This window comes from Acartia tonsa, chromosome 10 (genome assembly GCF_053477335.1).
Source record: "Acartia tonsa isolate MP-2025a chromosome 10, ASM5347733v1, whole genome shotgun sequence".
NCBI lineage: Eukaryota > Metazoa > Arthropoda > Copepoda > Calanoida > Acartiidae > Acartia > Acartia tonsa.
Window position 1 is genome coordinate 26,604,696 of NC_137269.1, and position 12,324 is coordinate 26,617,019.

Sequence of the window (12,324 nt, forward strand, 5' to 3'; positions counted from 1 at the left end):
CCCCCCCCCAAACACGAATTATCCCCCCCCCTAAAATTTTTTACCCCCCCCCAAAAAAAAAGCTTGGACGCCCCTGGTAGGACGTCATAATCTGTGGTGAGACTTATATCTTCTTAAAGACATGAGGCACAATAGTACAGGCAAGTCATCTGTAGAATCAAGTTCTGAAGCCATACGCATAATAAAATAATGTGTTCATAAAACTAGATAGCAATATAAGCAATTATTCTAGTCATGTATAGGTATTAAGAGAAGCTTAATTTGCTGTCCATTGATCTATCCCTGTATTACTGGGATGGTTAATCCATTAAAAAAATTAGAAACAACTTAAAAATAAATATAGACTGGCTTTCATATTATTTAATATAAATTAACGTGTGTCATGTTCTTAAATTGGTTTGTTGCATAAGATGTTGTGAAGATATAAAAGAATTTGTTACAAAAAGAACTTATTATTGAAAAGCAGTACAATTTGATTACTTGTATTCAATTTATTCCTTCATTTTTAAAAATAAAAAATAAATAATGTATTTAACTTTCTACACAAATAAACGAATCAAGTTATAAACAAATTTTTCTTAGGAATCCCCATTTCATAATATAACAAGAGTATAATTTTGCCATATTTAATTTATAAACCTATCAAAACAGTAACTAAAGTAGTCTTACTTTTTCATTATTATATCTCATTATTGGGGGAACATCATGTTACGTTTAAAATATACAGCTAACATCTAAACTAACCATATCTTTTACACCTCATAGACATATGGAAACTTCAAATTTTTCTTTATAATGAAACAATTTTTTATCAAATGCGTTGCTAAATTCAAAGTGACATAAATTATAGTAAAAAGCATATAAAAAAGTTTTCCTTCTTTAATTCTTTATTTTAATACAAAAAAAAGAAGTTACAATTGTGTAACTGTCAAGAAAAGCAATTCTAAACTCTAAATTGTACAGAGATGGTTTTAAAATTCATCAAATTCTTATTTAATCCCTTCTTAGTATACTGTAAACTTAATGTACAGTGTTCATAGAAAACATATAAAATTGTATTTATATAATACATTTTTCTATGTAGTTAATTTTCATCCTGTTCGTCCGTCTGGAAAAAAAACACTAAAATACTGCTTTGAAGTGAAGACTCAGTCGTAATTTTAGAACAAATCCCCTTCCCTAATTTTAAAATAAAAAAAATAAAAAATGTTTTTTTCAAGCCCTTGTGGGAAGCTTTAACCGTGCATGACCCTATCACTACCGAGACCTAAATATCCATCTTGAATACATAATTTAATTCACTTTCAGATGAGAAAAAGTTGTTACTTATTCTCAGAGAGGATAGGGACATTGGACTGAAAAATATACTGTTAGCCAAAGTTTTATAAACACGTTCCCTTTCCTTGGCCCTAGAACGTACAGAACTATTAGGTAATGAGGATTGGGTTGTATAAACCTCAAGCGTCCCAACTTTTCGACCACTTATGTCGATCTATTAAACCTTGAAATTTGTAGAAAAGCTTTGCTATACAATGCATATTTGTTGTTGTTATACAAAAACACTTTTATGTGCTATGCTAGAATAAAATAACTTAATAGCGGCATATACACAGATTTATTCCAACTTTATTTCATGCATTTAAACCTAAATTTATGTTATTTCATGATAATACTTAACAAGAGTGATACAAACCATTAAAAACAAAATAAAACAAAATTGAGTCTCAATGTAATTGACATGTATGAACAGACCAAATTGATATTGAATGTTGTCAATTTAGATTGCTAATATGGATTTCATTTATTGGCCAGTTCGCTCATCCAGTAGGAGGGGAGGGGATAGCTATACGTTTATCTTTATTTGAGTATTGGTAATCTGGAGTAAGATCCAAGTTATAATAAATCCATTACTGACCATCGATAATGACTATAGAGTTGCTGCACTTCCTAAATTAGTCCTTAAATTAAGAGTAATACTTTTACTTGGTTTAAAAGAAATAATTATTTTTGAATATTTACAGACAAACTAACAAATAAAGAATCTTAAATGTGCTGCGCTTTTAAATATATTAAATTTCTAAAAAAAAAGATCTAATTAAATACTTTTCTATGAGTGAATTAAATTAGACTGAGACCACTTTGCCACAAATAGAATTTGAACATGTACTTTTTAAGTAGCGCAGCCACTCTTTACGATTTTATCCTTTTTATAGATTTCAACTATTCAATAATTTAAAATCATATTTGTTAAGAATATTGTTATTTTTCGTTAAAACTTTAAATTTATTATTCAACCTCAGGTTTTATTTGGCTATTCTATCTATCAAATTACTTTTTCTTGTTTAGTGCTCAATGGTGTGCACTTAAGTGTTTGTTTAAAAGTGTGTGTTGGTTTTGGAGTACACTTTGATTTGATTTATTTTTTTTATTTTTCCATATATTATCTATGAGAGTTGTAGGCTTTTTTTGCTTGAAGTAAAAGATCCTAGAATTTTCTTGTTCTCTTGAGTATTACAGATTAATAGTTAATGCTCATTAGGCTGTCCCAATAATAACATGAATTTTAAAATAATGACTATATCAATTTGCTTTCAATTTTGATCTCACGTTAATTTAGTGGAAATTTCTAGAAGTAACCTAGTAGCACACTTATCCCAATAATAAGGACGTCCAAGCTTTTTATTTTTCAGGGAACAAAATTTAAACACAAAACCACATTTTAGTGTAAAATGTTAAATTTAGCTATTTTTTATTTAAAACTATAAAATTTCAAAATTTAACTTCACAGCCAATTTTTTAATTGTACTCAATTCAAGAATATACAATGTGTTGCTAAATTGAGAACTTTCTAGGTATATTTATATAAATGTTTGTGCGTTAAATTTATATAGATGAATGCAAAGATGCAGTGTGTGTTCGTGTTTGTGTGTGTGTGTGTGTGTGTGTGTGTGTGTGTGTATTTGTGTGTGTGTGTATTTGTTGATATAAATTTGTGCACGTTTTGTTAGTGTAGGATAAATATCATGGAGAGAAGGGACAATGGTAGACAATTTATCTACATTCTTCTCCAACGCTCTTTGATAATTTAATAGCTAATATTGAAAGATTTATATTTTTAGGGGATTTTTTGTGTGTCATCCCTGTATCCCTGAGTATAACGCTGCACACCGCATTACAATTTCATATCTGTGTCCTTTACAGGGACTAAGGATGTGGTAAACACTTAGATTTTTGTGTCATCCCTGTGATCCTGAGTATAACGCTGCACACCGCATTACAATTTTATATCCCTGTCCTTTACAGGGACTAAGGATGTGGTAAACACCTATATTTTACCAGGGAGGGAGTGAAAATTTGACTGTCCCCAAAGTTTTATAATCACATTCTCTCTTGATTGGGTGTTACAAACTAGCAGTGTCCACCAATGATATTAATCTAGACAAGGGTTAATTTTGTTTGTTGTAATTCATCGTCCTAGAGTCTAAGAAATAATAGATTATTAAAAAATTCCAAGTTGTCAATTAGAAAAAGAAATATTTTTAGCACATTTTGATTTACAATGGTGTGCGGTAAGGGGGTATAGAGGTTTTTCAACACCCCTTTGTAAATCGCTGTGCACGCCATTGATTTTTAACTAATTTAAAGCATTTTTCAAATGTACAAGTTGAATCGATGAAACTTAAATGTACTATGTATAAAAAGTGATAACTATATAGTAGATTGTTCCATAGTCCCTGAATCAATGTAGGTTGGAATAAAGTTTTACTTTGCAGCCACAAATACATTATACGATGACGGACACCAAGTACAACCAGAATTGTACAAAAGTTTTTAAAATATATTGGGGAAAATAACTGATTCTAAATCCGGTATCCGGCTGATTTCTCATGTCGGATATCCAGTATCCGGCCGGATATCTGGCCAATATCGGATATCTGGCAAATTACCGGATTTCAGCATTATAAGTTAGCCGGATATCCGGTATCCGGTAATTTGCCAGATATCAGACGTTTGCAAAACCGGATATCCGGCCCAACTCTATTCTAAATGTTTAATTAATAATATGTTTTATGAATCTTTTTATTGTAAATAAATTTAAGTAAATAAACATTTTCAAAAATATTTATAAAACACGAGAGGAACCCATTTGTACAACTTATGCGGTGTACAAAATTGGAACCTGAATTAATCCCCTTACATTCGCATACCAGCCAAATAGTTGGGAATAATTTATATGGGAACATGAGAGATAACAAACATTCCAGTATGGCTTCGAAACCGATTAATATCCAGTTCTGAGCGATTCTGAAAAATCATGTATAATCTTATATTTAAAAATCAGCGGAAAACTGTCTATAATACGATGCGATGAATAACTATTCTCACATAAAAAAATGTTTAAGAAACTAAAAAACGAACCTATTGAGAGGAGGGGGGGGGTGGGGGGGGGGAGAAGTTATAATTACTCCCTATAAACAAATTTGGCAACTGCAGGCATCCCAAACATTTGGCAATTCATTAAATTGCACCCCTCACATCTTACAGGGCAAAACTTTTGAAACAATATTTTATATATTACTAGCGGCTTCGCCCCTAGCCTCTAGGGGCTTTGCCCCAAGAGGTTTTATCAAACCAATTTTTTTGTATTTTAGATTTAAAAGAAAAATAAAAACAAATTGTGGGGGAAGGGAAATTTTTTTTTTGAGGGGGGGGGGTATTTTTCATTTTTTTTTTTGGGGGGGGGGGTAGACAGACAGACAGACATCGTTCTACTTTGCATTATAGATAATCAACCTTTTTTACTCGAATTCTTGAAACTTGAAAGTTCATTTTCTATTTTGTTAGAATATTCTTTTATAAATTCTTTTTATTTATTCTCACAAGGAAGCTTCTAAATAAAAGATCAAAAACTTTGGATAAATAAACCCTGTATGCACTTTTGGCATATTTTGATATTAAATCCCATTTAGGGATTAAGATTTGAAAGGGAAGTCCATTAAATGGCCGCACAACAGTATAGTTCTACTCATACAATAGAATTATATTAGAGGGTTGATAATAGAAGTGTTTCTTCCACGTTTTAAGCTTTTATGGTAGCCATCTGGTACTTCTATGCTGTTATAATATCAATATATCCTTATAATAAGTAAGAGTATCCCTGTGTATCTCTTTGTACCGAAGGATCAAGATAACCACTGAGCCGTTATGTTTCTCCTTTACAGGGTAGCTTCTCGTAGGTCCTGAGAAGTTCAGAGTGTGAACATATTTTGTTTGAAAGGGCAATTTTTTTCCATTTTATCCGTATGATAAACAGACCTTTAAATCATTTTAGTGGTAAGCCAGATCGGGGTGAGCCGAATTTTAGCCAATCACAGCGCGGCATTTCATAAAATGCTGTGCTCTCATTGGTGGAAAGTTGGCTCACCCCGATCTGGCTCACCACTAAAATGATTTAATGATCCAGCTCAGGTGAATTTCCTGATAAAACATTTCTGAGGTAAATATATTATCTGAATATTTCGTCAATATAAAAATTCCCATCACAGCAAGAAATTTTATTTAAAGCTGGACGTATAATTGTGTCTGATTGACAACCTAGAGTAATAAATCTATTCCTAGATCTTTGACCAAGTATTTATAAAGAAACCTACCTCAATGAAATGTTGTTATACAAGCTGATACTTTCTGGGGAAAAAATGCATTCTATTGCATTATTGTATAACTTATCTTTATTTCCCCACTTTCATATGTACTAACAAATTAGAAACTTATACTTATGGGGTTCTGAGCCCCTTTCCTCAAATAATGAGAGAGGGATGTTTATGGATGACCATAAATTTAAGTCATTCTAGAACTATTTCTACCTCGTAGATTTTTTTTTATGTTAGATTTGCGAATTTTTTATAATCATCTCATAGAATGGTCAGTAGTAAGCGAAATTCCTTTTTATCGTACTAAGTGTCATGAAAATTCCTGCTGTGATTGAGATTCTAATGAACTACCAAGATATTGTAAAATTTGAATAAATTTTTGGTTCATTCTTAGTTATGTCGCAATATTAATTTTATCTGAATGCCAGAAAATTAAGCACCAGTGCTCAGAAAAGGGACTAGTGTGTTAGAAAAAATGTTTGGAATCTTCTAAACTTCTTATAAAACTTTGAGTACTAGTTTAATATGTCTTATTTTTTATATGCTTTATATGTCAGAGATCTAAAGATATAGGAAAATGGCCTATAAATGAATGGACATAACCATTGATGACACCTATAAATACCTCTTCTGTAGATTAATAATTAGTGGTGGAAACGTTTGGACACTCAACTTAATGAACTAATTAATAAAAAAATCATTAAAAGTCACTTAAATTGTTAAGCCAACGAATAAGACTTTGGGTAATAGAGTAATAAGTAGCCCAATGTCCCCTCCCTCCCTGTCCTATATGTGCATTTTTTTATCATTGGTGCGGTGCTGCTGACCTTGCACACTAAAATACCAGGATTTCAGGGATATCACACCTGAAGACAAAATATTTAAAGGTTTTTTCTACAAAGCTTAGGTTTCCTGTTGTTTTTTACTATAATATTTATGACAATCTGTTTAGTCTGTTTGCCTTTGACCTTTTACTAACCCTCTATTTTTTGGTGTTTACTTCTTCCCCTAATTCATTGTGCATTTTTATTATCGTTCATTTTAGTTTTAAAAAAAAATCTAAATATCGGCTTATTTTGCCGTTATAAAGATTTTGGGCTTCAAACACACACACAAATGTTAGGGTCGGCTCCACTCTAAGGCTCTAGAAGATTTATTTATCCTATTATACATAGTAGTAGGTTTTTATTTGTATGTAGCTGAAGATGTTGACAGCTTATGAAGCGATTAACTTTATTTTGGATTTAAGTCTTGGGATGGCTCTTTGTTATTTTTCTGCCTTTCCCTACCCCTTCGAATATAGAGACCCCTAGATGCTAGGATTTGGATGTTTTTCCCAAAGTATTAGGTCTTAAAAGGAGAGTTATCTTAAATTCAAATTAGTCCATCATAGATCCCTTGTTTTAGACAGACAAATACACATTCCAATTACTGTATCCTTATATTAAAAAATGATCACTGTCTGTCTGTACCGAACCGTTGAACTGATATGGTTCTCCTTTACAGGGTAGCTTCTCATAGGTCCTAGAGAGGTTTATAAACAATTTTGGGGGAGGGTAACCAGAGAAATCGCCTTTAGTAAAAAATCACCTCTCCGCCAAAAAAAGCCTCCCCTCCCCCCACGAAAATTTTTTTTCTTTTTATAAGTAAAATGAAAAATTAGGTTGTAGAAATCAACCTCCCCATCCTCAAGTGCACCTAGAGACCTCTAGGTGCGTAACCACTTGTTTCATATAAATTATAATTAATGGAATATATTTAAATCCCTGGAACTTTAAAGCCAGGTAAAAACTCTGATTAAAAGGCACAAACTTTGGTCCGCAACACTTTGCATACTCACACACACACACTCACACATACACACTAACACACACACACAAACACATACACACACAAACACACACACAAAAACATACACATACACACACAAACACACAGGGAAGGAGGGATAGGGAAATATAATTTATTTTTAAAAGAAAGAAATTAGATTAGCCGAGTTATATATGATTTTCCTCTTAACAACAAACAAATTTAGGAAAATCTTTAGAAATTATCTCAAGTAACAGCAACCTTATTTACCGATAAATGTCTAATCTATATACACCGGTTAATGGACGTACTGACAGACATAATTAGTTTCAAAGTAGATAATTGTTGAACTGGAGAATCTCTACTAAAATAAGCAGTCTATATTGAATTACATCCGAGTAAATTACGCATCATAAATACAATTAAGTGATAGTTATACTAACGGATATTAAATTTTAGAATAGCCTTGCTACCAAAAAGATACATATATAGATAGGTAGGATATATTTATATTGTAGATTGGCAATGTGTGCGATGAAAGATATTTCAAAAGTTTTAATATTGATCAAAGATTTTTCAAACTTTGCTACAAAGGTACTCTACAAATTCTGAATTTTATTGGATTAATGCTTAAAAACAACTTATTACGTAATTACTTGTTTTTTTTTTAATTTTGTTTATAATACAGCGTCTTTGTCCCTAGAACCTAGGGGCTTAGGAATTCTAATATTATGCCAGCTTTAAAACATACTGAGACCTATGTGAAGCTTCCAAAAAGTTTTGCACTCCATCAACACCAGATTATTTTACAATATGAAGGAAAAAGTAATTATGCCAAAAAAACATTATAGGCATTAGAGTATCAGGTTAATCTCTAACTCGTTTTCGCTCTTATGGATGTTGTTATCCATCTTAATTTGAAAATAATAAAAAATAAAACCGGTGTTTTTAAAATTTTGTTTATAATACAGCGTCTGTGTACCTAGAACCTAGGGGCTTAGGATTTTTAATATTATGCCAGCTTTAAAACATACCGAGACCTATGTGAAGCTTCCAAAAAATTTTACACTCCATCAACACCAGATTGTTTTATAATATGAAGGAAAAAGTAATTATGCCAAAAAAACATTATAGGCATTAGAGTATTAGGTTAATCTCTAACCCGTTTTCGCTCTTATGGATGTTGTTATCCATCTTAATTTGAAAATTATCAATTACATCTAAAATAAAAAAACTACTGTTTTACCCTTTCTGTTTCATAAGAATTGCAAGAAATAATTTTGAGTATTTATTGAAGTATTTTTTTCCAATAAATTGATTTTGACGTGACATATCGCATTATTCTAGTTGTAGTGCAGATAATTGATTTCAATTGTTCCAGGGATCTAAAGGAATAAGACAATGGTCTATAAATTGAAGTATATCCCCCATGATGATACACAAAATTAGCCCATATAGATTATTGATAATTGAAAATGGGGGGGGGGGGGGAGGTTGTTAAGAGCAAGGCCTGTCCTGTCCTAGAGTAAAACACTAACACAAAAACTACTCGCTCCCCCTTATCTTAAATTATTTTTCAAATAAGGTGTGTGGGGGGAAGGGTTCTCTGCTCGACTACGCACTTTGATGTCAACCACCAAAGAGTCTTAAGGGTGGTCAATTATGTTTTAAGAATTTTTTACTTTGCCGCCAAAATTGTCTCTTTGTCTAAAGACATCCAATAAAACGCTGGTATTTGACAAGGAGAAACATGATTGGTTGATTTCGGCGGCAAAATTCAAAAATTCTGAAATTCAAATGACTATATATGACCTTGCAAAGAAGATTTATGTGAGACTCAAGATTTATATAAAAGTTTGAAAGGTTCATAAAGACGATTTATGTAAAAATTCTCGTCAGCAAGTGTTGGCTTAAGCTGGTGCTCATTTTAAAAGTTGTAGCTTCTCTGAAACTATGGTAAGTCAATCGAAACAAACTTCTAGTAAATAGCAAATTGCGAAATCAGAGTATGATCGGAAAAAGCATGCAACTGATAATTTTGGCATATCTTTAACTACAACTGTCGGTTATAGCTATACTAAAAAAATAGATATACCCTCCCTTATAGCAGATAATTTACCAAGAAAAAGAAAAGGCAATCTTAGATTCAATTCTTGATTTGTTGACCCTGGCCGCCGGCCCTTTTGAACTAACAACACACTAATTAATCTTATCCGATCTTTAATACGATGCTATACAAATTCAATTGCTTTTCATTGTTTTATTATTTCATATTTTATTTTTATTGTTAGAACAATGTAGAAAATTATAATAAATTTGTGGCTACGCTTTCCTAGATATTATAATCCTTGTTTAAAAAAATCCACAAGATAAAATGGATGTTGGGTAAATGACCCCATCTAATCTCAGACCTGGAAACAAGCATGAAAAAATCATAACCGCGAAATATAATTTTTGAGGAAAAATGAAAATTAGTGGCAGCAGAAAGAAAGGCAGAAAGAGAGCCCTTCACAATTTTTTAAAAATGAAGAAGAAGAGGTTGTAGGCTATACAGGGTGTTACTGATAATCAGAGACATAACTTGAAAGGTCACAAATAAAAAAAATTCAATTAAAATTAAGTATTAACATCAATATCATATTTGTGGATGTAAGATTTCATTACGCGTATTTTATGGAGTGACCACTCAAGTAATTCGTTTTTAACCAACCTTGCAATTTGTATAATAGAGTCAATATTATCTGCAACTGGGGTTTTAAAATAATTTTCTACCAGAGGCATCTATAATAAAGACTAAAAAAACATTTTAAAAAGACGAGTTCACTTTTAGTGGCTCAATAATTTGTCAGCGGTTATAGATGTTGTAGGCGGTGATTTTATAAATAAATTTAATAGAATGGTTTGGTAGTCTAGTTTTTAAAATAAAATAATCCGTTAAAAAAACATTTCGGAGGTGTTAAAAAACAAGAATTTTTACATGCTGATTCTAATTATATATTGTCTAACTTGTTAAGTTTCACTTCCTTTGATTCTTCGATGTATTAAGATCGAGGTCTACTTGTCTCTAAAACCTTATTATAGAATTGCTGCACTTTTAAAAAGTTGTAGACAAATTGCAGACACGTGAGAAGAATAGAAACCTAAAAATAACCATAATTTACACAAAAACTTTATAATATCTATACTTACTTAACGATAGGAATGTTGTAATAACATTTAAACAAGAAGAATCTTGACATAAGTTTAAATAAATCACATAAAAGAATTCTTTAAATTGTCCGATAATTTGTCTTAGCTGTTACTATAATTAACCTGAAATTAGATTTTTTTACAGGTGTCGAATACCTTTATCAATAAAGGTTACAACACTTTCATGGCTTTAATTTAAAGAAAATCAGTAATAATATTTCAAAATTAACAATTCAAAATATTTAAATTTTAAATTCCATAAAAGCGATGTTTCTGTCTGTATGTCATTATCCAGTAAGATATCGCGAACTGCTAATCTGATCGTTTTCAGGGAAGCTTAATTTTCATTAAGATATTTTCGAGGAAAACAATATGACACTTGAGGCCTCTAGGGACACTTGAGGGAAGAGGGACTCTATTTTTAATTTCTCTATTAAGATTTTTTTTTTTGGGGGGGGATAATAGTTATTTCACGCATCGTATTATAAAAGGCTTTCCGCGGAGATAGAATGTACAATTATGAGATTAAAACTAGTTTTTTTAGCCCCGAGGTGCCGAAGGCACCAGCTAAAAAAACTGGTTTTAATCTTGTGATTGTACATTTTTATATTCGTAGAAAGCTGGATATAATACGATGCTAGACATAGTTTTTTCGTATGGATGAGAACCGGTTCCTATCCACCGGATTCGAATGAATACGAGAAATAAATTTAAAATTTTGATTGAGAGCTCGAACCCTAACCTAATGTTTTTGTTTAGGTTCGTCAGAAGAAAGTGAAAATGATGGTAAAAACTCAATTGTCTGGCAGAGAACCGAGGAATAACAATTATTTACAAGTTTTGGTAGCATAGCTACTCTATAATTCAGCATTAGAAGTCTAACCATCTGTTTGGCGGACTGAAAGTCTTTATGGTGTTGTAAGAACAAGGATTAATTACGATAAAAACTACTTCTTTTGTAATACCTTTTTCAAAATCACACATGTACACTACAGAAGTCTTTTTCCCGTACGCCTGTTTAGATCTTGCTATCCGTTATAGTAAAGTATTTCATATGTCCAAGGAAAGTTTTAATCTTTTTTTTTGTTGGGGGGGGGGGGGGGGCGAGGATGCATTCTCAAAGGAAATCGTCTCAACTTGCCAATTGTCTTTTTGTAACAAAATTAGATGGTCGACCCCTATATCCTAGTAAATAAGCTTACGTAATAGTAAAATTCTTTGGATATAACTCTCCTAGTTAACTATTATTTTTATTGAAACTAGATAATTTACAATGATAATAATAAAAACAACAAAATTGAAGGTTAGGTTTTATAGCATTCAAGTGTCCCAATTTCTAGAATTATTTGTTATGAAAGTTTTTATATAAAAGAATAGTTTAAAACTTAATGAATTATTGGAAAGACATTTACTCAAAATAGCTTGAAACATACAAACAAAATTTAGGAATATCTATTATTTTTTCTACAAATATAATTTAACCTAACCTAATCTAAAAATTAACCCCAACCGTGGCATAACACGTAGCGCACTCGCTAATATATTAAATTGTGTAATTACTGGTTTTATGTGGTGCTATAAATTGTAGATTTTCTTCTTTTATTAATGGAATTCTCATTTTTCAATCTGCTTAAAAAATATTTTAGTTTTATTCCTGAAGGTAGGGGATATCAAA

The 12,324-nt window shown here is 31.4% G+C and overlaps 1 protein-coding gene across 2 annotated transcripts in view; it reads left to right on the top strand.

The window, feature by feature from the left end:
- The window catches only part of LOC145329744 (uncharacterized), a 65,391-nt gene that overhangs the window by 20,400 nt on the left and 32,667 nt on the right, over nt 1-12,324 (top strand). For both annotated transcript variants that reach the window (XM_080174117.1, XM_080174118.1), the window contains exon 7: nt 11,409-11,465. In XM_080174117.1, the coding sequence (XP_080030243.1) occupies nt 11,409-11,465 (57 nt within the window). The remainder of the gene's footprint in view (nt 1-11,408; nt 11,466-12,324) is intronic.